Below are 27,191 nucleotides of genomic sequence, written 5' to 3'. Positions count from 1 at the left end.
TCCACATCCGGTGTATCCCATCGGTGGAATAGTTTGGCCGCTACTTCTGGATTGAGGGACCATTCATGTGGCTGGAAGGAGTGACTTAAGTGATCCACCAGCACATTGAGATGACCTGGCAGGTATGTCGCTCAGAGAGATATCCCCTGTGAAAGGGCCTAGCTCCACACTTGCACCGCCTCGTGGCAGAGGAGGAACAAGCCTGTGCTGCCCTGCTTGTTGATATACCACATCGCAACCTGGTTGTCCATCCAGATCAGGACATCCTTGTGCGACAACCAGTCTCTGAACGCCCACAAGGAGAATCAGATCACCCGAAGCTCCAGGACATTTATCTGGCAGCGGGCTTTGCTGGCGGTCTAGAGACCCTGCGTGTGGATGCTGTCCACATGGGCTCCCCAGCCCCGAGGAGAGGCATCAGTGGTAAGGATCACCTGAGGCAGAGCAACTTGGAAGGGAAGCCCCCTCTCCATATTGGGGAGGTTCTCCCACCAAGACAGAGACGCTCGCAGAGGATCTGTGACTACGATGGGAGTCTCAAGGTCCTGGGAGGCCTGTTGCCACTGGGGCTGCAAGTTCCACTGAGCCCTCTGCATGCACAGGTGGGCGAGAGGGGTCACATGGACGGAAGCTGCCATGTGGCCTAGCAGGCGGAGCACAAGGTGGATGGATACCTGCCGACTGTTCCAGGCAAAGGTGACTAGAGAGGCGAGGGCAACAGTCTGATTCCTGGGCACCGTGTCTAGCCTGGCCCCTATGAAGTCCAGATGAAGAGATGGGCAGAGATGAGACTTGGGGTAGTTGATAACAAACCCCGATGTCTATAGCACCTGCTTCATCAGAGCCAGCGCACTCAGGGCCCCTGCCCAAGAATCGCTCTTGATCAGCCAGTTGTCGAGGTACGGAAAGACATGGACAGATCGATGACTGAGGTAGGCTGCCACCACTGCCAAGCATTTGGTGAAAACACAGGAGGGGGGGGGGGGGGCAGAAGCAAACCCGAAGGGCAGCACCCTGTATTGGTAATGAACCTTCCCCACCACAAAGCAGAGTTACTTCCTATGGCTGAGGAGAATGGCTATGTGAGCGTATGCTTCCTTGAGGTCGAGGGAGCAAAGCCAGTCTCCTCCTCTGAAGAGGGGAATCAGATTACCCAGAGAGACCATCTTGAACTTTTCTCTTGTGAGAAATTTGTTCAACGCCCAGAAGTTGAGAATGGGGCGCAAGCCACCATTCCTTTTCGGGATGAGGAAATACCTTGAATAGAACCATTGGCCCTGCTGGGAGTGAGTGACTGGTTCCACCACACCTGCTGTGAGAAGGGAGGAGAGCTCCATTTGAAGTATGACCTGCTGGGCAGATGAACCCCACGATGGACATGGGGGAGAGGAGCCTGGGAGATGGCTGAAGTTGAGATGGTACCCCTGACGTATGATAGAAAGGACCCAATGGTCCAAAGTGATCTCTTCCTAGTGAAAGGCGAAGCCTGCTCCCTACTGAGGGATCCGGTGTCAGGGGTTCGGTCAACTGACATCTGCTCCCTCGCCATCAGTCAAAAGCCGGCTTGCTGGGGCACCGGCTGGGGTCTAGGTGCTTGCTGCTGGCAAGGGAGGCCCCTGGAGCTGGTGCGTGGTATATGAGGCGGGAGGATAATATTTCCTCTGCCAGTAAAAGGGCTTCCAGGAACCCAGTCTGGAGGACTTCCTGGCCAAGGATGGCCCTTTGGAGGTGCTGGCGGACAGCTGTTAAAGGGTATCGTGGTGATCCACGATACCCTTTAACAGCTGTCGACCTCCCCTGCACCCTTTAACAGCTAGCCGACCTCCCCTGCACAGATTTCACCTGTGCAGGGAAGGTCGGCTAGCCATTCCTGGACCTCCGGCCAGAGGTCAGAGGCTCTAAGCCATGCCATCCTCCAGGCGCTGATGCCCACCGCGGCTACACGGGCCGCTGTTTCAAAGACATTATAGGTGGATCACACCTCATGCTTGCCAGAATCTAGACTCAATAGAATAATGGCCGAGAGGGCCTCCTGCTGTTGAGGCAGGCCCTCTACAAAGTCCTGAACCCGCTTCCAGAGGTTGCGGTTGTACTAGGTATGTAGAGCTGATAGACGGCGATGCGAGCCACCAGCATAGCGTCCTGGAAGACCTTCCTGCCCAAGGCATCAAGCTCTCTGTACTCCCTCCCCGGAGAGGCAGAGGCGTGGGTGCGGGATCGCTGGGCCTTCTTCAAGGCGGACTCCACGACCAACCGACTAGTGAGGAAGATGCCGCTTCTCAAACCCCACGGCCTGCTGCACCAAACAGGTGGCATTAGCCTTTCTGTTGACGGGGGAGAAGGAAATGGGGTGCTCCCACATGCACTGGAGGAGGTCCTTGAAGATATTGTGAATGGGAGCCGCCACAATTTCTTTCAGTGTGTCAACAAACTGGGGCACTTCTAGCATTTTGTATCGCGCATCCTTCACCGCGAGCAACTGAAAGTTTCAGCCACAGGCTCTAACAAACCCCGCAAAGGACAGGTCCTCAGGGGGGGAGGGCTCCGAGAGGGGTCGTCCGAGTAATCGGAGGACAACTCCTTGGAATCATCTCCCCAAGGGTCGTAAGGACCTTCCCTCCTCACTAGGGCATGCGTGAAGTGGACGAGGCCCGGGAAGGGCATCGACCTTGGGCTACAATAGCCTCGAAGGCTGTACAGGAACCGTGGGCATCAATGGAAGACCAGATGGATCCAGCAGAGACTTGAGAAATAAGTGATCATGGAACCATGGCATCACCTGTCTCTTCCTCCTTGGAGGACCCAAAACTGGGATCACTCTAGTGGAGGGCATCAGTGGCCGTTGAGGAATAGAGGGTCCCTCGGGCACTGGTTGCATCAGAGGGCACCTAAAAGGACGTCCAGACGCTCTAGCAGGGGCATTAAAACCGATGGTGGGGGCTTGGGCACTGGTATGGGGGCCAGGGGCACCGACAGCTCAACGCTCTGAATCGCCTTGAGCACCACGGACTGCACCCTGCGATCCAACTCCTCCTGAAAATCCAGCTTGGCCAGGACAGAGAGAGGGGGACAAGGCATCACCGGCATTTCCTCGAATCCCCAATGAGGCACGGTGCCCGGCACTGATATCGGTGGGGAACGCCCAGGACTACCGGGGACACCGGAGGTTTGGGCCTCCGATGACAAGTGTCACTTCGGTGGTGGCCGGCAATCACCAGCGCCACACCAGATGCTTATATGATCTCCCTCAGTGCTCAGACCGGTCTTTCCCCCGTGCCAAGGAAGCAGAGGATCCTGAAGTGCGGGAGAGTGGTGAGATCATCAAAGTTCTCTCACCGTCCCTGTGATCCTCCGAAGGACCAAGGAGAGGAATAAAGAGGGGAAGCATGTCGAAAGGCTCCCTGCGACCTCTTGGAGTCGAGGGATCCGAAGCAGGCGTAGAAGGAGCAGAGTTGGACGCCCTGAAAGGTTTTCTCCATCTTATTGAGACGCGCCCAACGGCCCTTGGGGGGTCATCTGGTCACACACAGGACACCCACGGACATTGTGAGAGGTCCCCAGGCAGAGGATATAGACCTCATGTGGATCTGTGATGGACATGGTCTGCGGGCACTGGGGGCACCACCGAAAACTGGTTGACGCCATGAAAAAATCCCGGCTTGCGGTCGATGACTGGCAGCCACCATGCGATGAATAGTCGGGAATCGACCGCAAAGTTGGAAAAAAGGTAACAAATCTTCACACTGAGGATGCACCAACCGTAAAGGGGGACTTGATGAGGAAAATGCCTCTATATCGCTCCATGGTGAGACCGCACCTTGAATACTGTGTACAATTCTGGTCGCCGTATCTCAAAAAAGATATAGTTGCGATGGAGAAGGTACAGAGAAGGGCAACCAAAATGATAAAGGGGATGGAACAGCTCCCCTATGAGGAAAGGCTGAAGAAGTATGGGCTGTTCAGCTTGGAGAAGAGAGGGGGGATATGATAGAGGTCTTTAAGATCATGAGAGGTCTTGAACGAGTAGATGTGTATCAGTTATTTACACTTTCGAATAATAGAAGGACTAGGGGGCATTCCATGAAGTTAGCAAGTAGCACATTTAAGACAAATCGGAGAAAATTCTTTTTCACTCAAGGCACAATAAGGCTCTGGAATTTGTCGCCAGAGGATGTGGTTAGTGCAGTTAGTGTAGTTGGGTTCAAAAAAGGTTTGGATAAGTTCTTGGAGGAGAAGTCCTTTAACTGCTATTAATCACGTTTACTTAGGGAATAGCCACTGCTATTAATTGCATCAGTAGCATGGGATCTTCTTAGTGTTTGGGTAATTGCCAGGTTCTTGTGGCCTGGTTTGGCCTCTGTTGGAAGCAGGATGCTGGGCTTGATGGACCCTTGGACTGACCCAGCATGGCAAGTTCTTATGTTCTTATGTTCTTAAACCTGGGAAAAGACCCGATACTTGTCGAGAAAACAAGAAAAAGGCAAGAGCTCCACGAACCGCGAGGCAATTGCGCTGCGGAAAAGAAGAGACTGAAGGGGGACCTCACGTGGACGCATGGATAGCAGCATGCTGGGCATGTTCAGTGTGCTGGTCAAAGCTTTTAGAAACTTTGACAAAAGTTTTCTGTGCCGGGCTCCATCAGATGTTGTCACCCATATGTGAGGGCTACCATCCTACTTGTCCTAGGAGAAAATAGCATATATAAATATTCCTGAAGATTCAAAAATTAGGGAAATAAGATGACAGAATAATGTGACCTACTGAAATTGGAATTCATGTTCTCTGTGGACAGGAGAACAAATCAGCCACAAATGGATATGTCATTGTATGGCACTAACACTATATGTGGACTTAGAGCTGAAAAACAGCCAGAAATCTTTCTGAGCACATGCTGACATCACTGCTTGCGTCTCCTCAGTCATTTCACAAACTGAGCTTCAACTATAAGGGGATTATGTGGCTGATTTGTTCTGCTGTCCACAGACACCTGTTTCAGATAAGCAACTTTGCTTTCTCCGTGGACAAGTAGGAACAAATTCAGTCATACAAGTGAGGATTCCCAAGTCGAGGGAAAAACAGGATTTGAAACTCAATTAGTAAGAAGACTGAGAGAAGCCAGAAGTCCTATTTAAATAAGTTCTTCAGAACTGTTTGGCTAAAGTTTCTATACTTGCTAGAGTCTTTTTCAAGACAGTAATGCTTGCTAAAAATATGAATAGATGACCAAGTGGCTGCTTTGCAGATATCTTGAATTGAAGCAGATTAAGGGAGAGCTATTGAGATCATAGTTGATTTTACCTGATGAGCTTTAATTTTGTGTGCAACTTGAATTCCAGCACTGGTGAAGCAAAAAGAAATACATAGAGAAAGCCAATTAGATATGATCTGTTTCTTACTTGGATAGCTTACTTGGTTTTGCATTAAAGAAAAAAAGGGGAGATTTTCTGAAGGATTTGACTCTCTATAAGTAAAACAATGGGACTCTTCTGCAGTCAAAGGTAGAAGACTTTATTTATTTGATTTATATTCTGCCGTTTGTTCAGTCTTTGTGGAGTGAGGTCTTGGGAAAAAGTTGTAAACAAAATGGACTGAATTAAATGAAACTGAGACACCACCTTAAATACAAACTTAGGGTGTGTACACAAGACTACTCTGTTTTCTAAAATGTGTGTATAGGAAGTATGGACTACCAGGACCTGGAGTTTGCTCACTCTTCATGCTGAGAAAGAACACTTTCCAAGAAATAAATTTGAGATCTACAGTAGCTAAAGGTTTAAATGGAAGTTTCATCAATTGAGAAGGTACAACATTGAGATCCTGTTGAAAGGGAGCGGCTCTGATAGAAGGCAGAAGATGGTGGAGGCCTTTAATGAATTTTGCTACTATGCATCCTTTAAGTGTTGGTGGTACACCGCAACAGCTCTCAAGAATACTCTAATGGAGTTAGATTTTAAACCAGATTCAAAGAGATTGAGAAGATACTGAAGTAGCAGCAAAGTGGAACAGGTGAATGGCTCTTTGTTACAAGAGGTACACTAAAGGGAAAATCTTTCCATTTAAAGTTATAAGAGCATCTAACAGAAGGTTTCCTTGCACTTGCAGTATATAACTTGTATCTCAGTAGGGAAAAGCATAACTAGCACTACTTTGCTTTCAATATCTATGCTGTAAGTGCTAGAGACTGAAGGTTGGGGTGAAGAAGCAACCCACTGTATTAGGTTAGGAGAGTTGGACATACTGAACGACAACGAGGTGGAGCCATGGAAACCAGATCTGTTATGGTCAAAAGGGGCTATGAGAATCATAATTCCTTTGTCTATTCTTTATTACTTTTCAGATGAGAGGATGTGGAGGAAAAGCACAGCTTGATTCCATGGAGCTGAGAATGCCTCTAATGCTAGGGAGTGGGAACTGGTCTCTTTGAGAAGTAGAGAGGAAGTGTACAATTGAATGGAGTTGCAAAAAGGTTTATCTGCAGTTTTCCCCAAAGATGAAAAGGAATTGCCCTGTGTTGAGATGGAGAGACCATTTGTAAGGTTGAAGGTGTTGACTAAGAGTCCGCCAAGACATTGACTTTCCCCAGAAAATAAATAGCATTTACAGTAGATGTTACCTTCCTTAATATTCTCCAATTTCATATCCTGTAGATTTTCTTGTGTAGGTTTGAAGAACCTGTTCCTTTTTATTTATGTTGTACATTGCTACTTGATTGTCTGAATCTGAACTCCAATTCCCTTCAATCACAATTTAAAGAATAGCAGAGCTTTAATATGGGTCTGAGTCCAGCAGATTGATGTGAAGCTATGCCTATTCCATGGTCCAGGTTCCCTATATGCAAACCTTGTTGAGATGGGCTCCCTAACTTGGGTAGTGGCACACATAATTAGTAGTTGCTGGACTAGTAGAGGATGAAAAGGATAACCATTAAGGAAGCTGGTGGTTGCATCCATAACTGAAATAAATTAATAAAATTTTGGAGTGAGATATTTTTTGCACCAGTGACTATAAATGCTGGTACCCAGAGCGTATGAGGTGCCATTGAGTCTTTGTCATTGTTGTGTTCCGTGGCCGCAGGGTCCCGCGGCCGCATTCCCCTACCTCACCGTGATGGCGACCCACCGCGGAAGCATCAGGGGAGTCGCCTCCTGTCGGTCCTCGTTATCCCCGCGCACCGGTGCGGGCCTCCGAGTTGGCCGCCGGGTCAGGAGCTGTCCCTGCTCCTCCCGCACGGCATCAGGCAGCTCTCCTCCGCGGCCCGATCCAAGATGGCCGCCGCCATCTTAGGCGCCTCCTTCTGAGATTTAAAGGGACCTAGTCCCTTTAACTACCTGCAGCTGATTCCAATAAGCCAGAACAGAGGAAGTATATAAGGAGACTTCCTCTGCTCATTCCTTGACTTGGCAACGTCCCACGTAGTCAGGTCTGCTTGCTTCGGTGAGTTCTTGTACTTTGGATCCTTGTTCCTGTCTCGTCTTGGTGTTCCTGGTTCCTGACTTTGGATTGGCAAGAGGTGGTTCCTGGTGTGTGACTTCGGATTGGCAAGAGGTGATTCCTGGTGTGTGACTTCGGACTGGCAAGTGGCGATCCCTTGGTATAAGACCTCGGACTGGTAAACAACGACCCTCTGGCACTTGACCTCGGACTTCTTCTGGACCATCGTCTCCAAGGGCCCACCTAAGTCCCAGCGGCCTGGGTCCCTACGGGCTCCTCCCGGGGGGACTGCGGGCTTCCAGGGGTGAAGCTCCAGTTAGCCCTTGTACCGAACTCTCGACTCCTTGACCTCTCAAAGGTCCACGTAAGTCCCAGAGGTCCGGGTCCCTACGGGCTCCTCCTGGGGGGACCACAGACTTCCAGTGGCGAAGACTCCGTTCTTCTCCTTGATGTCACGACTCTTCATCTGCTTCCACAGTCGCCTCAGTCTCCAGTGCCAAGGGTCAGCTGCTCGCATCTTCTGTTCTACCTCGCCATCCGACGGGAGAACCTACGGATCTTCCTCCTAGGTATACCATCCTCCCGTCGGCCCAAGGGTTCACAAGCCTGAGCATAACAGTCATGTTTGGACATACAAAGAGTGTGACATGAACTGTAGCTGCCAGGTGGCTAACATTTCCATGACAGACCTGGCTAAACTGGATTGGCATTTGGATAGGGCGTGAGCCTTGTCTGTCAGGGTATTCAGCCTTTGAAGGAGAAGAAAGCAGTCCTAGGAGAACACCTGTAACAGGTGTTCTCCTAGGACAACAGGATGTTACTTCTCACACAAGGATGACACCATCAGATGGAGCCCGGCACGGAAAACATCTGTCAAAGTTTCTAGAACTATGACTGGCACAGCGAGCATGCTCAGCATGCCCTAATCCACGTATCCATGTGGAGCCCCTCTTCAGTCTTGAAATCTAGATTATGAAAAAAATAAAATAAAACACAGGAGAAATCCAACTCCGCGGGGTGGTAGGCGGGTTTCATGAGGACTACCATCCTGCTGTCCTAGGAGAACACCTGTTATTTGTAAGCAACTCTGCTTTCTCCTAGGACCGGCAGGATGGTAGTCCTCATAGATAGGTGAATCCCTAACTACCAGCTGCTCCCGAAAACAATGGATCAACAGATACCTAACCAAGTGCCAATGGGCACAATAACACTTGTGCTGTTGGTAACAGAGGGAGACAGCCAGAACATGAAAAAATGGGTTCTAGGCGGGTTCTAGAGCTGAAACAGATTCCTGAGGACGGATTGGCTGAATCTACTGTCATGTCGGCCATCCCTAACCAGACAGTAGTGAGAGGTGAACATGTGGAGAGAACTCCACATCACAGCCTTGCAAATCTCCTCCATAGGAACTATCCGCAAGTGGGCCACCGAAGTCGCCATGGCTCTGACAGAATGAACCTTGACATGACCCCCAAGCTACAGTCCTGCCAGCATATAACAGAAATACATGCAATCTGCTATTCAACTGGACAGTGTCTGCTTACCAATGGCAACTCCCAATCTATTCTTGTCGAAAGAGACGAAGAGCTGCGTCGATTTCTGTTGACCTTCTGTCTGCTCCAGAGAAAAGGCTAATGCCCTCTTACAATCCAGGCTGTGCAAGGCCCACTCACCGTGGTGCAAGTGAGGCTTGGGAAAGAAGGTAGGCAGGATGACCAACTGGTTAAGATGGAACTCCATTACCACATTAGGCAGGAACTTAGGATGCGTACGGAGAACCACCGGGTTAAAGAAGAATTTCGTGTATGGAGGGTAGGTCACCATTACCAGACGCTCACTGACCCTTCGCGCTGAAGTAACCACCACCAAAAATAAGACCTTCCAGGACAGGTATCTCAGGTCACAGGAGCTCAGTGGCTCAAAAGGAGCCTTCATCAGCTGAGCCAATACCATGTTGAGGTCCTAAGACACAGCAGGAGACTTCAGGGGAGGCTTTAACTGAAGCAGGCCTTGCATAAAACACCTCACCTGCAGCGCGGCCCTCTCACCTTCTCATGTGGACTCCAGCTCCTGGTTCCTCTTCACTGGTGGTGGTGGGCCGCCAGCTCCGACCTCGGGTCGCTTCCAGTGCCTCCAGCTCTGCCATGGACCCCATTGTTGCCAGCCAAGATGTCCTTGCTCGTCGGGCCTCTCTGCGTGGCCCGTGGAGAAACATCGCCATCAGCGCTGCGCCCCTCCCTAAGCGCACGCGCATCTCTAGTTCTTTTAAAGGGTCTGCTGCGGGAACCTGGCCACAGCCCCGGATGCTGACATCAGACTCTTCAGCGTATATAAGCTCAGGCCTCGCTCCATAGCGTTGCCTTTGCAACAGGTCTCCTCGTACTCAGAGTACTCATTGCTGATAGAGAATCCTCTCTGCTTCATGTTCCTGATTCCTGTGGTTCTCGGTTCCTGTCTTCCTCGTTCCTGTCTCATCTATGTGTTGGACTAACTCTTTAGATTTCAACTCGGCTTTGTTTGACTACTCTTCAACCTATCTCCAGCCCCAGACCTCTGCTACGCCTGACTACTCTTCAGCCTATCTCCAGCCCCGGACCTCTGCTACGCCTGACTACTCTTCAGCCTATCTCCAGCCCCAGACCTCAGCTACGCTTGACTACGCCTGCCTTCTCAATGCTCTGACCATTGCCTTGATTGACTACGCTACAGACCTCTCTGTGTCCAGAGTTCTACATTGCTTGCCACGACCTCCACTGCCGCCGGCTCTGATTCTAGCCTGTCAGTGACGCCTCCTCTCGCCTATCCTCTGGACGTCAACTTACAAGGCTCCAGCCTTTCTTTGCTTGAGCGCCTCCAGTTACCTTTTGTTCCTCTGGCGCCTGAGTTCTTGTGTTGAATCCAGTCCAGGGTAGGACTATGCCATCTACCGGCTGCTGTCTCTGGGCTGAACCACTTCTCATTACTAACTAACCTCGAGGCCTACCTAAGTCCTGCCGGCACCTTTGGGTGCTGGAGCTTCACCTATATCACCTGAGGGGAACAAGGGCTGATATAGGTGAAGCTCCAGCGGCCTCTAACTTCAGCCCACTCCACCTGCCGACTGTGGGGACCCATAAGTCTCTACCTACGGGTTGCGTCAACCCCACCTCGGCCCAAGGGTCCACCTCTGACATAACATCACCAAAGGCTGCACAGAGATGGGCCAACCATCGACATCCTGGTGATAAGTTCTGATCATGCTCAGGTGCACCCTAACGGAGTTGGTTTTCAAACCAGCCTCCGAGAGGTGGAAGAGGTAATCAAGCAGCTTGTGAGTGGTGCAAGAAAAAGGATCCAGACTGCATTGCTCACACCACACTGAAAACTTCCTCCACTTTAGCCCAAAATGCTTCCTAGTGGAAGGCTTCTGGGAAGCCCCCAAGACACATCATCTGAGAGGCTGAGGGGCTGCAGAATCAACCTTTCAACATCCAGGCTGTGAGAGACAGGGCCTGGAGCTTGCCCTGATCCTGAGAAATGAGGTCTGGGGAAGTCCCCAAGCTGATTGGCTCCTGGAGGGAGAGTTCCTGTAGGAACGGGAACCAGACCTGCCTCGGCCAATAAGGGGCTATGAGGATCATAGTCCCTCGGTCCTGACGAAGCTTCAGAAGAGTCTTCGTCACTAGAGGGATCAGAGGATATGCATATAGAAGGCCCTGTCCCCAGTTATGGGCAAAGGCACCCAAGGCCGGAACGCCATCTGCCCAGTACAGGGAGAAGAACTGAGCCACCTTGCTGTTGAAGCGGGAGGCAAACAGATCCACGTCTGGGATTCCCCAAAAACAAAAGATCCAATCTACCACTACCTGGTCCAGGGACTGAAGGCTCGACTCAACCGGTCCACAATCACATTCTCCGTTCTGGCCAGATACATGGCTCAGAGCACCATCCCCTAGGACAGGGCCCAGGACCAGATCTGGACCACTTCCTGACACAGGAGAAATGATCTCGTGCCCCTTGCTTATTGATATACCACATTGTGACCTGGTTGTCAGTTTGGATCAGGACCACCTTGCCAGCCAGCTGATCTCTGAAAGCCCAGAGAGCGTACCTGATCGCCCAGAGCTCCAGGAAGTTGATTTGGCAATGAGCTTTCTGGGTGGACCACAGGCTTGGGGTGCAGAGCCCTTCCCACATGGGCCCCCCACCCATGGTTGGACGCATCCATGGTGAGGGGGAGACTGAAATGACACCCCTCAATTCAAATTGTAGAGGTTCCCCTACCAGAATAAGGAGTTCCAGAGAGATGATGTAACCCGGTTGTGAAACTAGAGGCTCTGGGTGGCATGACGCCACTGCGACCTCAGGGTCCATTGGGCCCCGCTCATGAGCAAACATGCGAAGGGGTAACATGGACGTTAGTGGCCATGTGCCCTAACAGCCTCATCGAGACCCGCTGGCTCCACCGCACTACCCCGGCAAGGGACACCAGGGTCAGCGCTCTGGCATGGGGTGGAAAGGCCTTCCCCTGAGACGCGTCCAGTAGGGCTCCAATGAAGTTCAGCTGCGGCGACGGGCTGAAATGAGACTTCAGGTAGTTGATAATGAACCTCAATGACTCCAGCACCCAGATGGTCAGGCACAGGGACTGCATCACTCCCGCCTGGGTAGTGCTCGACCAACCAATCGTCCAAATAGGGGAAAACCTGCACTTCCAATCTGTGCAGGTGTGCCCCCTCCATGCCCAGACACTTGGTAAAGATCCACAGTGCGGAGGTCAGACCGAATGGTAACACCCTGTACTGAAAGTGGTGTTTGCCCCCAGAAACCTGAGATACTTCCTGTGACTTTGGAAGATCTCAATGTGGGTGTAGGCATCTTTTAAATCAAGGTAGCATTGCTAGTTCCCTTTTTGCAAGAGGTGAATTGGGTGCCCAGATAAACCATCTTGAACTTCTCCCTTTTTAGAAATCTGTTCAAGGATCTCAGATCCAGGATGGGACGGAGTCCCCCAGTTTTCTTTTGAAACAGAAAATACCGGGAGTAAAATCCCTGTCCCCACTGACCTAAAAGTACAGGCTCGACCGCCCTGGCCATTACTATGTGCTGCTGGCCCCCAAAAGGGTTTGGAGGAGAATCTGATGGAACACCCAGTAGATTCGGCCTGTATCCCTGTGATATGATGGACAGAACCCACTAGTCTGAGGTGACATTGGGCCATCGATCCGCAAAGAATTGTAGCCAACCTCCAACCGGGAGGTCCCAGTGTGTGGGAACGGGTGGCTGACTTTTGCTCCCTCCCTTCTAGTCAAAACCCTGTAGCAGGGCTTGACTGGGGCGCTGGTTGAGGCTTGGAAGCTCTATGTTGCATGGAGTGGCCCTGAGAGCTCACCCTCTGTGGATGGGAGTGAGATGCAAGCGAGTAATACTTCCACTAACAATAGAAAGAGCGCCTTGGGCCGTGCCGCGCCGACTTCCTGGCTGAGGGTGGTGGATCAGAAGTGCTGGCAGAAAGGTGCTGGAGGGCCTTGTGATGGTCTCACAACTGAGCCACCATATTCCTCATCTTATTGCCAAAGAGATTTTCACTAGTACACAGCAAGTCCGCGAGCCTCTCCTGCACTTCCGGCCTGAGGTTCGAGGCCCAGAGCCACGCCAGCCTGCAGGCGACAATCCCGGCAGCTGCAACTCTCACCACTGTTTTAAACACATCGTAGGTTGAACGCACTCATGGCCCTGTTGTGAAATCTCCAGGAAAGCCTTTTGCTGCTATTGGGGCAGTCGGTCTGCCACCTCCTGAACCTGCTTCCAAAGGTTACGGGAATACTGAGTCATATAGAGCTGGTAGGAGCCAATTTGGACTATCAGCATGATGCCCTGAAAGACCTTTCTGCCCAGTGCATCCAGCACCCTGTGTTCCCTCCCCGGGGGGGGAGGGGGGGAGCCAAGGCATGGGTCCATGAGCGCTTGGCCTTCTTAAGCAAAGACTCGACCACTACCTACTTCTGTAGGAGTTGATGCTTCAAGAAGCCAGTGGCATGCTGGACCAGGGTAAACCCCATCTGCCTTCCTTTTCAAAGCCGGCACCATAAGGGGGTATTCCTAAATCCTCAGGAGCAGCTCTTTGAAGATTTTGTAGACTGGGACAGCCACAACCTCCTTTGGAACATCCAAAAACTGGACGCTCTCCAGCATTTTGTGCCTGGTGTCTTCCTCTGTCATCAGCTGGAATGGAATTCTTCCGCCATGGCCCACACAAACTCTGCAAAGGTTAAGTCCTCAGATGGGAACTTCCGTCTTTCCTCCAGGGAGACGAGTCCAGGGTAAGGCCCTCGGAATCCACCGAGGAGGAATCAGTGGTGTCATCTCCCCAGGGGTCATAAGGGGCATCGTCCTCACTGAAAACAGCCAGGGACGAAGGCCTGAGTGTGTCCCAAGGCTTAGGCACTGCGGGTACCGACGGCCCCAATGGCCCTGATGGTCCCGTGGGCAGACCCAGAAGGGCTGGCCGGGGAGTGGGAGGGCACAACAGCGCTGCTGGACTTGAAGGGTCTTCCTCATCTGAGGAGCCATGCACGAGGATGGCATCAGGCGAAGGGAGCAACGGTGCCCCACAAGGCATCGTTGGTTCTTGGGTCACTGGAGCCAGCTGAGTCGGGAGGATGCTGAGGAGGACATTGAGACACTCTAACAGTGGCTCCAGCAGTGATGCCACGGGTACTGGCTCGATGCCCCGCAGGGTTCAATCCACTGCCAGCTGCACCCTACGCTGCAACTCCTCCTTGAAGGTCGCTGACACCAGGACTAGCTGAGAGGCAGAAGGGTGGCATGATCATCCTCAGAGCTTCGAGGGAGGTCAGTACCCAACACCAGAATCAGAGGAGACCATCTCGGAGCCCGGCATCAATGGAGGGTAGAATCTCCTCGACTCTGGGACGCTTTGGGGGCATCAAAGCTAGAGCCAGTGCCTCCCTGAGTCCAGTTCTGTGCATCAACAGCAACCAATGCCGATGCTTTCATGATTTCCCATGGTACTCGGCCTGGTCTTTCCCCAGCGCCGAAGTGGAAAGTGAAGACCCAGATGTTCTCGACCTGGAGGAGGCCAAGAAGGGCCAGTCCCTAGCCCTCCCTTTCCTCTGGCATTACCAGACAGCATCAGTTGCCCACGATCCTTCGGTGTCGAAGACACCGATGCCAATGTCGAAGGTTCAGACCTCCTAGAGGCAATAAGTTTCTCCATTTTGTCAAGGCAGGCCTCCAAACCCTTGGAGGTCATCTGATCACAAAGCCAGCACCCCCCGAATGTTGTGGGAAGCCCTCAGGCAAAGAGATCCTTGACTGACATCATCCGAGGGCACTGGGGGCACCGTTGAAAACCCGATGACGCCATAACAAAAAAACAAGACTGGTGAACAGTTGATGACCTGTGGGCCCCCGAAGGACATCGCTACAGGGAACCGACAGCACAACGAAGACTTACCATGCCGCAGGGACTAACTAAGGCAGGGGGAACCAAGAAGGACCCAGTGCAGGAAAAAGACAACAAAAAAACATTTTCCAGAAGAAAAGAGAACAAGCTCCAAGACCACAAGACGACAGCTCCGCGGAAAAAAAGAGGCTGAAGAGGGACCCCGCGTGGATGCGCAGATTAGGGCACGCTGAGCATGCTCAGTGTGCCAGTCAAAGTTCTAGAAACTCTGACAGAAGTTTTCCAGGCTCGGCTCCATCTAATGATGTAACCTATGTGTGAGAACTACCATCCTGCTTGTTCTAGGAGAAAGGCCTTTCCCTTATGGATATTCAAATTTGCTCTTATGAAGTCCAAGGGATCAGGTGAGACTTTTCAAAGTTTTTCATGAATCCTAAGGTTTGTAAGATGTGTTGAGCATCATTTCTTCTAAGGATCTACTCAATATAAATCAATCATCTAAGCATAGAGAGGTCCATATTCAAAAGTCATTTAGATGGCTATCTCAAAAGTTACTCTAGCACCTTTCATCTAAACTGCAGATAACTGAAAAGTTAGCCATCTAAATGGCAAATGTGGCATGTTTAGACATTTCTCTCTCTAAATTGTTAGCTGGATAGAAAAGGGGTGTTTTGGAGGAGTTTCAGGGAGAGGTCGAGTTATCCAGCTATCCTAGCCAAATATTGGGTATATCCAGCTAGCGTAGCCAGATAACTTTAGGCCTACTTACCCAGATATTGTCAAAAGATATCCGGGTAACTAGCACTCCTTACTGAAGTTAATAAAATAAAATTGCAGGCTTCCCAGCCCGAGTCAAGCCCCTCCCCCGAGTAACATCTACCCACATCCCCAGACCCCCTTCCCAACCCTTTTATCTGATTTACATAAAAAGTAAACCATAGCTCCAGGCTTGGCCCTCCCCCTTCCCTCTATCCCTGCTAAAGATAAAAAGTAAACCCCATCTACTGCCCCCCCCCCCCCAAACCACCACCAGCACTCCTACCCCCTGGCATCTGCTGCCCTCCCTCCCACTCACCTGGTACCTTAAGTGGGCCATTTCTTATGTGGGGATCACAGAGCAATGTGATCCCAGCAACTTCCAGCATTACTCTGATAATATCCTAGAAGCGGCCAGGATCGCATTGCTCTGCGATTCCCACATACAAGGCCATACAATGCTGGATAACTTTACACCTAATCGGCCATATTTAAATTCTGACTAGTTAGGCCTAAAGTTACCCAGCTATATGTACTGAATGAAACGATGGCAATCAGGAGGAAGAGGCTGAATAGTTATAGAAGGAGAATCTGACTCTGAAACTAATACCGGTAGTGACAGTGTCTGATCAGCAGGCTTTGAAATAGTGAGTCTACACTGAGATGATATGTCACCCCTGGATGCTGACGCTATTTCTCGAGATGCCACAGCCAAAGGGCTCACATTAAAAATACCATCTTGGAAGCCCAGACCAGATGAATTCCATGCATTAGAAAAGGCAGGGGGGCTGCTGGGACGTATGTCGACTCCGGGCTCTCCCTTGAACCTTATTCAAATGCGGGGGGGTACAACGCCGCACTGCCTATTACCCTACGGTATTACTAACACCCTGCGTAAGAGCATGGCGATGGATACGTAACCTCCATCGCTTATCTGGAGTGAGGTCCTTATTGATTCCCTTTTTGACTAATGTGGAATTTCTTCCAGGTCGTGAGTGCAGCTCGGTGTTTCGCTTTTGGGCGGAGCGTGGGGTGCTGTTTGCGTTTCATCTGTATGACCCCGACTCCCGTGCCATACTGGACTTTGCAACGCTGGCGCGCACCTTTCAGCTGCCCTCTAAACATTTCTACGCTTTTCTTCAAGCCCGCCATTATTTGACTGCTTTTGCCTGGACACGCCCTATGGTGGAAGCTGAGATTAAGTTTGCCAATACCATCTTTGATACTGCCTATTTGTGGAACACCATTACGGGCTGGAAGACACTTGGTCAGAAGCTGGGCGATGCTATCCCTCTCAACCGGGTGGCAACCCGGTGGTCGGGAGTTCTGGGTTCCTCCATCACGGAGCGGCAGATGTCGAGCTGGTTTCAGGACCTTTATAAATTGCTGCCTGATCTGAGTCTACGGGAGCTTCAGTTTAAACTTTTACATTGCCTCTACTATGATGATGTTAGTCGATTTAAGATGAAGTTGACGACATCTCCCACTTGTATTACCTGTGGAACCGCGGAGGACACGCTGCTTCATCGGCTGATTGCCTGCCCGTTACTCCAACCCTTTTGGCAGGCTGTGCTGGCAGTGGTTGGCACTTGCATAGGTGTCTCTCTCCGGCTCACTGGGATGCTGTTACTTACTTGTGCCTCACCCCGCCTTTTGCCAGGCAGCCGTTCTAAGGCTCGCTTTGAGAGGGTGGCTGTTTTGATGGCGTGTCGCACCATTCTAGCAGGTTGGACGGAACCCCGGACTGTGCCTACGATTGATGCTTGGTTTAACAGAATGGCCTCTCTTGCACAGTTGGAAAAAGTGGATTTTTTGGCCGGCAAGAGGCGCCCAGACAAACTCTACTGTGACTGCTGGGACATTTGTTTCAATGCCTTCCCTAAGTCTTTACAGGCTGAATTACGCCTCAATGGTTTTACAATGCATTGGTCATCCAAAGAGGGGGGGAAGGGGAGGGGGGGTGCTAGGGTGTGAATGTGGAGTGAATGTGGTGCTGTGGGGCTTGGGGCATGGTACAGGGAGGGAGGTAATGGGGAGAAAATGGAAAATTAGGGGAGGCTGGTATAATGAGACTCTGGCTCAGCGCTGTTCTTACTGTTGTTGAAGTTTTATCTGTGTTGTATGGTTCTTTGATTGATTGGGCGATGTTACCGCCCCCCTGCTAATAAAAAGTATTTTGACAAAAAAAAAAAAAAGAAAAGGCAGAAGGAAGGCTAAACGACTACCAGCATGATTAAAAGGTGAGGTGAGAGAGGTTATAATATCTAAAAGAACATCTTTCAAGAAATAGGAAAGGGAACCAAATGAAGAAAATAGGAAACAGCATAAGCACTGGCAGGTCAGATGCAAAGCATTGATAAGGAAGGCAAAGAAAATATTTGAAAAGAAGTTTGCCTTGGAAGCAAAAACTCATAATAAAAACTGTTTCAGGTACATTTGAAGTAAAAAGCCTGCCTGCAAGGGAGTCAGTTGGACCCTTGGATGATCAAGGGGTAAAAAAGGCACTTAGGGATAATAAAGCCATAGCAGAGAGACTTCGGTATTCACTGAGGAAGATGAAAGAAATATAACCAGGACACCTATTATCAACAGATCAATGGCATAGCTATGGGTGCACTATGGCCCCGGATATAGCCTCATTATATGTCTCAAATTTTGAATCTCAATTAATTTATCTGTCACAATTTTATAGTCTTTTCATACCCCTTAGATTGTGGTTCATTGATGACATTTTTCTTATCTGGATAGGCACTGTCATTCAATTTTTCACCTTTTTTGATTGGCTCAACCAATGTGAAACCAATTTACATTTCATGTACTCTATTTCCCATCACCAGTTACCTTTTCTAGACATCATGGTTACTATTTAAGACAGACAGGTTTTCACTTCCATTTATCGTAAACCAACTGATCGCAATACCTTCTTAAATTTTTCTAGTGATCACCCACGACATTTGAGAGGGAATATCCCCACTGGCCAATTCCTAACCTTCAAAATCTGTGCTCCACTACTTCTGCTTAGTCTTTGCACGCTCAAGATCTGGTTTCTTGCTTTGTCAGCAGAGGTTACCCCCACAGCTTGTTAAAAAAAAAGGCATACAAACGTGCCCTATATGCACATCATGAATGTCTTTTTTTGCCATCTACTACTGACACTGATGACACCATGACATGCGTCCTTCCTTTTTCTGGTCACATAAGAGAGATCTGTTCTATTATTAACAATCATTGGCAAACATTAGCTCCTTATACTCATCTTCACAAACTGTTCCAGATTTGCCTTTAAAAGAGTTAAAAACCAATGGGACATCTTAGTACATTCCTTTTTGAAGCCTGTTACCTCATCACCAGATGCTCATTTAGGACACTTTCCTTGTGGTAATTGTTTTGCTTGTCCCATGTCATTGACCTTATCTACATTCACATACTCTATCACAGGGCTATCTTATCTTTTAAACCATTCCTCCACTTGTAACATAGTAGGAGTGATTTATGTCATTATATGCCTGTGCAAACTTCTATATGTAGGCAAAACTATCCGCAAATTAAAAACCAGAATCTTTGAGCACTGCTCCTGCATTAGGACTGCTAAACTGGAAGTACCTCTAGTTTCACTGGTTAGACTTTCATCACTCTTAGATGATCCTAGATTTTTCAAGTTAGAAATGGTTCCCCTATCACCACATGGCAGTGATTTTTCTAAGCGTTTGACTTACCAGGAGTAATGCTGGAGCTTCATGTTCAACTTCCTGATTCCCACGGGTCTCAAAGATATAGTGTGGTCTGCCTGCTTGTAGCACAGTTAGCATATGCCTCATATTCTGTTGTCACTGCCCCGGTTTCAGCTGGTCTGGTGCACATTTTGCACTCACATCTATTTCTGTCAGGCACTTTTTACATTCTTATTCCTATGTTCATTTACTTTCACTTTCCTTTTTATCTTAGTGTTGGGTGTTTTTTATGGGCTCTTTGTTTTCCTTATGGGTTTTCTTATCTCTACAGCACAATCAGAAGCTTCTTCTATTGCTGATGTCATTGCCCTGCTTCTTTGCTGTCACTGCACCCTTGGCATTTTTGCGCGCTCTGAGCATTGCAGAGTATATATGACTGCTCATCTCTCTGCACATGCTTTTCAGCCGTGATTCAAACCTTTTCAAAACACATGGTTAGTTGTTTATATTCCTTATGCCAATTTTTCAATCTTTGAACTGGTTGTTTTTCAATTGTAGAACGGGTTGTTTATTTTCTTTTTAGACATTTTGTCAGTGTTCCAACTTTCTGTTATGCTCGTCAGTCGCAGACGGCTGTGACCGCGTGTACTTACTTTCTGCATTGCTCTCCTGCCCTCCCAGGGGCTGCTCGCGGCTCAGGCCAGCTTTCACTGCCACGTTCCCCGGGACTCCTCATGGCGGTCTGGACGTCGCCACCATCCTCCTCGACTTTGGGCCTTCCTAGGCGCGCGCGCCACCGGGCCCTCCTTTGAAGCCTCATCGGCGGGAACCTGGGGGCGTCTCCAGTTGATGACTTCATCAGACCGGTGTATTTAAACCCCACCTTCGCCCTCAGCCAGTGACTTGGCAACAAGTTCCATATGTCTTCGACTACTACCAACGTGTTCCTGAGACTACGCTTTGTGCCTTGGACTCGGACCCTGTCTGGTACCCGCTCCTCGGGGGCTAGGGCACGCATTGGGGACTTGCTCTCCTCGCCTTCCCTGCTCCTCAGGCTGGCTCTGCATCTCCTGGGTTCTAACCTGCAAGGCCTCCTGTTCCTCGGGACTACCTCTGGGACATCTCATCTATCCGTGAGTTCTACAGGGGGGCTTCCCCACTCCTCGGGGTTGTGCCCACAACCTAAACAAAACTGTCTGCGCCTCCCGCTCCTCGGGACCGTGCTTACGCTTTACAGTGACTACCAGAGCTTCCCCGCTCCTCGGGGGTAGCGCCCTCCAGTTTCTCTGGGACTTTGCTCGCTTTCCCGCTCCTCGGGGTTGCACCAAAGTACTATATCGAGACTGCCAACATTTCCCCGCTCCTCAGGGCGGTGCCAAGTCGTCACCAGAGGCTCAGCTCGGGCTTCCCTGTCCTGTGGGTTGGCCTATGGCGTTACATCATCATCCTACGCTGTGCAGCTCCTCCCCTCGGGGTTGCCCTCCGGAGTACTTCCTGATTGGCCAAGCCTCACGCCCCCCGCTCTGCGATCTATCTGGCACTCCTCCCCTCGGGGTCCCTGCCCAGGTATTGCCTACAGTCTACTCTCCTCGGAGGTCCTCTCCTGGTACCGCTGGACTTCTCCTTTGCCTCACCCAGAGCTCGCCACTGTTTCTAACCTCATCTCCCGACGGTGCAGACCTGTGGGGGTCCTTCCCACAGGTAGTAACAACTTGCATCTCGGGCCAAGGGCCCACATACCCACAAAACATAACACTTTCGTTAAAACATTTATGGTCACTAGAACGCTATCTGCACCTCTCTTTACTTGTTTTGCAGACCTATTCTTTCTATGTTTTTTTATATTCTTTCTATTTTCAGTTTCACTTTTTAAATTTATTACTTTGTACCTCATATTATTTTTTCGTTGGCAAGTTTGTTTCAGCCTTCCTTTATTACTTTAGACTACTCAAGATTGGCATATTTCCATTAGTTTGGTCACAGTGTATTTTGACATTTTGTTTAATATCTGCTCATCAGTCAGCACCTTAATGAGTTTTAGCGGATTTGTTGTTACAAGCATGCTGCTGTTTATCTTATGCATCCTAATCTGTTTATTCATTTTCCTACAGACATTATTTCATCACTCACTGTATTGTGGTATGTATACTGATTGGTTTCCCACTGCTGCAGCCCCTTTTACTGGTCTGTTTATTTAAACCATTTTTCATGCTTCATTTTCCTTGTAGAACTGTTCCTCCAAATGCAGTTATGGCAAAACATGGTGCCATGTTGGGGAGAAATTATGAATTATACTCGTTGACATTATTTATTGGTTCTGATGTGACCTACCAGACCATTGAATTATTGGCAACACACTTTCCACTTTGTTTATCATTTGGTGTGCTGTGCATCTTCCATATTCGTTGTAGAGATATACCCATGCTAGAAATGACATTCAAAGGTGATGATTCAGAAGAAGTGAAACAAATCTCAGTGAACCTGGAAAATGTACTATGGCAAATTGACAAACTAAAGAGTAGCAAATCACCTGGCAAGCTCAGTGCCACTGGGTGTGCAAACCGTGCAATTGCACGGGGCGGCACACCCGGGGGTCAGCATTGGGAGCAAAGAGCGGCCTGTGTTACCGCCGGTGCACCCGATCCCACCAGCAGTGAAAGAAGCAGGAGGCCTGTGTGGCCGCCAGTGGACTTCATCCCACCGGTGGCAGAAGAAGCAGGAAGCCAGTGTAACCACTGGTGGACCCCATCCCACTGTCAGCCCCAGAACCCAAGGGCATAACCTGTGGGGAAAGGGATTGGTATAGGTGAAGTTCACACCTCACCCCAGCTTGAACTTGTCCACCTACTATTGGCATGGGCCTAGCGGGCTCACCTGCTGGGCTGCTTCAATCACATCACAGCCAAACGGCATACATTCTGTGACAATTTTTGGTGCCGTAAGTTTTGGCACCAAAGAGGTGGATATGGATGGTGTCTATGATGGTAGATGGTGTCATCATCTTCTTCTGCACTACTGGTGTCTCAGTTTGGTACATTGTATCCACTGATAGCATCGACAGGGTCCACGTCTCTGTCTTTTGTGTTCAGTACAAGGGAAAATGGAGTCACAGTCTTGACCCCTTGGAGACTCAGACCTCTTGGTTTCAAGTACTGGACTCTTAGAACGTCTTTGCTTTATCTCAAACAGGGAGGACAACTGGTACTTAACCTTGAGATATCCTAAGCATGTGTTCATGGGGACATTCTGCTACATGCCATACAATTGGAAAAATCGTGCACAGGGTCCAGATAATGGAGGAAGAATTTGTGGCAGTCCAAACTGGCTATCTTATATCCACATTTAGCGCATAGTTTGAATGGGTTCTTACCAGATCTTGAGGATTTTTCCAATATGGTAGAGGAGGTAAATAAATAGAAAAAAAGAACATTTTTTTTGGAGACTCATAGAGGACAAGTAAAATAAGTAATAGAAGAGAAAATAAAATAAATTACAAGAGAAAGAATGTGAAAAAAATCACAACAGTAGCAGAGAGCGAGCAAAATCGTCCTTTAACTGGGGAGAGTAATTTCCAAAAAGCCCACAAAGGCTTACATCTGCAAGTTGTTTTTTTTTTTAACATGCAGACTTTAATAGTCTGAACTTTCAAAGTGGATTTGGCAGAAGAAAATGACCAAGGAGACACTGGGCATGGAGAGAACATGTTCAACATCAGCACTGAAAATGACATCACCCAATTGTGTGGCTGAATTTGTTCCTGCTTGTCCACAAAGAAAAATATGGCCTACTTCCCCTTAGATATTTCTCAGCTTCATTCTGAAATGTACCTTGCTTCCAAAGAGAAAACCACACATGGCCCAATTTTCAGCCAGGGCTGAGCACCTCCTTTAAGAGGTGACATTTTGGCCACCTAGATTTAGGAGTTTTTCAGCTGAATCTAGGGGGCCTAGATTTTCATTTGAAAATTTGGCTAAATCTAGATGACCAAAATTGGCTTCCTAAATTTAGGATCTACAACCTTGGCTTAAAATAGGTACCTCACCTTGTGAAATTCAACCCTCTCTCCTCATTCCCTCCCCAAACTGTGATCCTGCCTCTCCTGAACCCCGCTACTTTAAATATCACCTCCCTCCAAATTGTGTTCTTTTCCTTCCATTCTGCCTGAAGTCTGATATTTTAAACATTGCACCCTCTCCCAATATGTGATCCCCTCCCATCTCCAGGAGCAATGATCCTCCAGCAGTCCCCACCTCTCTCCATGAAGATCCCTAGACAAACCCACACCCCTCTAGAATTTCACCTCATGATTCCTATGGGTCTTCTATCTTCCCCCTCCTGCTGACATCACTGATGTATGCTAAATGAAGTCACATGTTACTAAGCAAGGCCATTCAGCAAAAGTCAGTGGTTCTAGCAGGAGAGAGATTATTTACTTCAGAAGGTGATGGAAGGCCCTCTGGAATACTGAGATGAATTTCCGGAGGTGTTTCAGTGGTCCTGGGGATCTTCTTAGGGAGAAGGGGTCTGCCAGAGGATCATTATACCAGGGATGGGAAGGAGAGAACTATGGCTTGTGGGGAGGAGATGTTTAAAGTAAGGGGGTTCAGGAGAGAGGGAATTATAGACCAAGTGTTGGAAGTGATAAATTGCCAAGGGCACTGAGATAGTGCCTAGATTTAGGACAGTTATCCCTGTGTCTTGTTTTAGCCATGTAAATTAGTTGCCTACTGCTGAAAATCACTATTAAGTAACTAAATCTTAATTCAACTTAACTCTGCCTACCTGCCTACCCAATTTTTAAGCATCTAAATTTAGGTGCCTAGCTCTTTTGAATATTTGCTTCATAGAAAATAAACAGGACTGGGTAGAGTAATTTTGAAAAAGCCCACAAAGGTTTGTCTGCAAGTTTTTTTTAACATGCAGACTTTAATAGCCTGAACTTTCAAAGTGGATTTATGTAGTGGACGTAAAAGTATGTGCAAAATCGTACACAACACCTGGGTTATTTTTAAAAGGCCATTTAGGCACATAAAACGAGGGTTTATGTGCATAACTCCTTTTGAAATACTACTTCTTTGTTTAAGACTTCATATCTTTTTATACTCTGTTCTTATTTACCCCCAGATAGGAAAACATTTCATACTTCAAATGTCTGGAATAAATTGCATTCTACTTACTCTGCAATTGTTCAGCTCTTCTGCTGTTAATATAATAGTACCACATTTCTTTCCTGGAATTCCTCTGTAACAAATTCAAAAGAGAGCCTTCAGATTAAATATTACTAAACATTTAAACATATTTAAAAACTGAAGTGCACAATTTCACAAAATAACTATGAAAGCATTCTGGCGCCAGTTTTCAAAGTGACTATAATGGAACAAAGTACACAGGTACTTTTTACCTGTGGGCTTGGCACAAATTCTAAAAGGGAAGCAAACAAGTACTTTCCATTTGAAACAGGCAATATTCCTTCCAATTTTTTGTGTGTTGTGTGTGCAAAAATGTTCTCATGTGAAACACAGTGTTACAAATTTGTGCACAGTATTCTTTGAAACACCATTCTATTTTCCTTTTCTTGTGCATGCTATGTTTTCCTATGTGTGCTTGTTTCATTACCTGTGTGCACACGCACATGCACAGAGTTTACAGGGAACATTGCTTATTAACACAGAGTACCTATAAACACTTGCATCTCCTTTTTTTGACATTACTTTTTCATGAAAAATAATGTGCATAGAGTTGAAACTGCAATCTATGCACATTATTTTCCTCCCTCAACCTAAATATGTTCCCTCCAGTAATACCTCCTCATAATGTGGTTAGAAGCACATGCATTGTGGAACACTGCACATACTTTTATCGGCGCTGAGGGAGGGCAATTTTCAGAAGGATGATTTATCCAGGTTTTGTACATGGTTTTGAAAATTGTTCTCTCTAACTCTTTGAGACTGAATGATAGGAAGCTTTCTTTTACAAAATAAGTACAACCTGAGCTGGCCTAGTGGCAGCACTGTAGAGTGCCATATAGAGGACCTGAGTTTCACTCCTGGATCAGATAGCAAAAATTGCTTACCTGTAACGTGAAGTTTACTTCAAAGCTTCTAGAAGCTTTGGTATGCTCCAGTAAGCATGTATGTGCTATCCTCATACTGGGAACTTTAGAGCTGTGGACACCCTGAGATTTCTGTTGATTAGCAGAAAGGGGGCATGGGAAAGGAATAATGCATATCAACTTTCTCTGTTCCAACCCCTCCATTGTCACCACCACTACCACTTTTCTTCTCCCTCAGGGGTGAACCTAGAATTCCTCCCCTTCTTCTTTCTTTGACACCAGAACAGTTTTTGCTCCCCCATACAAGCTGCATCTCCCTGACCTGTGCACTCTCATTCTATCCTCAATTGAGTCCCATGTCCTGAAATAACAGCTGCAGACTGAGCTGTGTATATTGCTGCTCCTCTCCATTTTCCAGTTTCTCTCCATATGCTGCCTGCAGTGTATGCTCCAGGCTCACTTCTCACTTCCTGTTCCCTGCAGGCTTACTGAAGGGGGAGTAGTAAACAGAAGGGCCTAGAGCTTTTTAGTATTTCCACAGATGAAAATTCCCCGTCTCCAGCAGAGTTTCCAGGTATTCATCGGCAGGGGGAGAAAGTCTGACACTTCATGCATATCCAGCATAGCTCTCTGCTTCAACGACAGGAAAGCAAGACTGATACTTCACTTTCAATGCAGAGCCAGCATGGCTCTCCGCTTCAATGGCAGGGGGGAATGAAGAAACGTGGATCTATATTTAGGCAACAACCAACAAGGACTGAATTACATAGTCTGGATAAACAGATAAGCATGGGTGTAGCTTGCTTACTGCGGTGGTTAATACCCCTAACTAATTAAGTTATTTCACTTAGATGCAGTTCCAATACTACATTAATGGCGGGGGTGGAAGGGAAATAGAATAAAAAAGGTTACTAGGAGCCAAGAGTAACAGATAAGTATGAGAGAAAAAAAAAAGTGTGAAAGCTTGCTGGGCAGACTGGATGGGCCGTTTAGTCTTCTTCTGCCGTCATTTCTATGTTTGTATGCTTCTATGACCATTCTGTGTCACAGATGTTGTGCATGGCCTCTTTTAGTTCTTTATTATAGCTTTGAACATATAGGCACAAAATCCAAGGGGATTCTGTGAAGACATACATCCTTTTGTTCTCTGACAACACCTATTGCAGGTAAGCAACTTTTGCTTTCTCTAAAGACAAGCAGGATGTTAAATCCTCACAGTGAAATACCCCGCAAGACAGATTAAACAACCTTACTGTACTGTCGGGAGTCTTTAAACAATAATGAAATGAGAATGTGTCAACTGAACCACTGACACTCCATGGCTCTGACACCATGAGCCTTGACATGCGCCTCCAGGGTCAGGGCATAACAGAAACGGATGCAATCTGCTATTCAATTAAAAAGGGTGCAGTTGGCAATGGCAGCATCATGTTTGTTCGGGTCAAAAGAAATAAAAAGCTAAGGGTTTCGATTCACTCCAATCAGAAGGCTAAGGTTCTTTTGAAATGCGAACTATGCAAGGCTTGTTTACTTTTGAGAACATGTGGCCTGTAAAAAAATGTTGGAAGGATGGTTGATTGGTTCAGATGGACGTTCGATACTATCTTAGGAAGAAACTTAGGATGTATGTGCAGTATTATTCTATTAGTATAAGTCTAATTAATGAATTACTTTATTTAAAATAGCTTGTATCCCGCACTCAAAGGTAACACAAAAACATTCATAAACATTGCATAAACAAACCCAACAGAAATAGACTTTGCATACCAAAGTGTCTGCCACCAAAAATATTACCTTCCAGATCAGGTAATTCAGTACATAGGAGTCTAATGGCTCAAAGGGAGCTTTTATCACATTGAGGTCCTAAGACACA

At 48.1% G+C, this 27,191-nt stretch overlaps 1 protein-coding gene across 3 annotated transcripts in view; it reads right to left on the bottom strand.

Moving 5' to 3' along the window:
* CPNE8 (copine 8) overlaps positions 1-27,191 on the bottom strand; it is a 587,797-nt gene that overhangs the window by 397,112 nt on the left and 163,494 nt on the right. For all 3 annotated transcript variants that reach the window (XM_029615275.1, XM_029615273.1, XM_029615272.1), the window contains exon 7: positions 24,444-24,507. In XM_029615275.1, the coding sequence (XP_029471135.1) occupies positions 24,444-24,507 (64 nt within the window). The remainder of the gene's footprint in view (positions 1-24,443; positions 24,508-27,191) is intronic.

The sequence above is a fragment of the Rhinatrema bivittatum genome, chromosome 9 (assembly GCF_901001135.1).
Source record: "Rhinatrema bivittatum chromosome 9, aRhiBiv1.1, whole genome shotgun sequence".
Lineage (NCBI taxonomy): Eukaryota > Metazoa > Chordata > Amphibia > Gymnophiona > Rhinatrematidae > Rhinatrema > Rhinatrema bivittatum.
The sequence above is the reverse complement of the archived record's forward strand: the minus strand, read 5'-3'. Positions and strand labels throughout refer to the sequence as shown.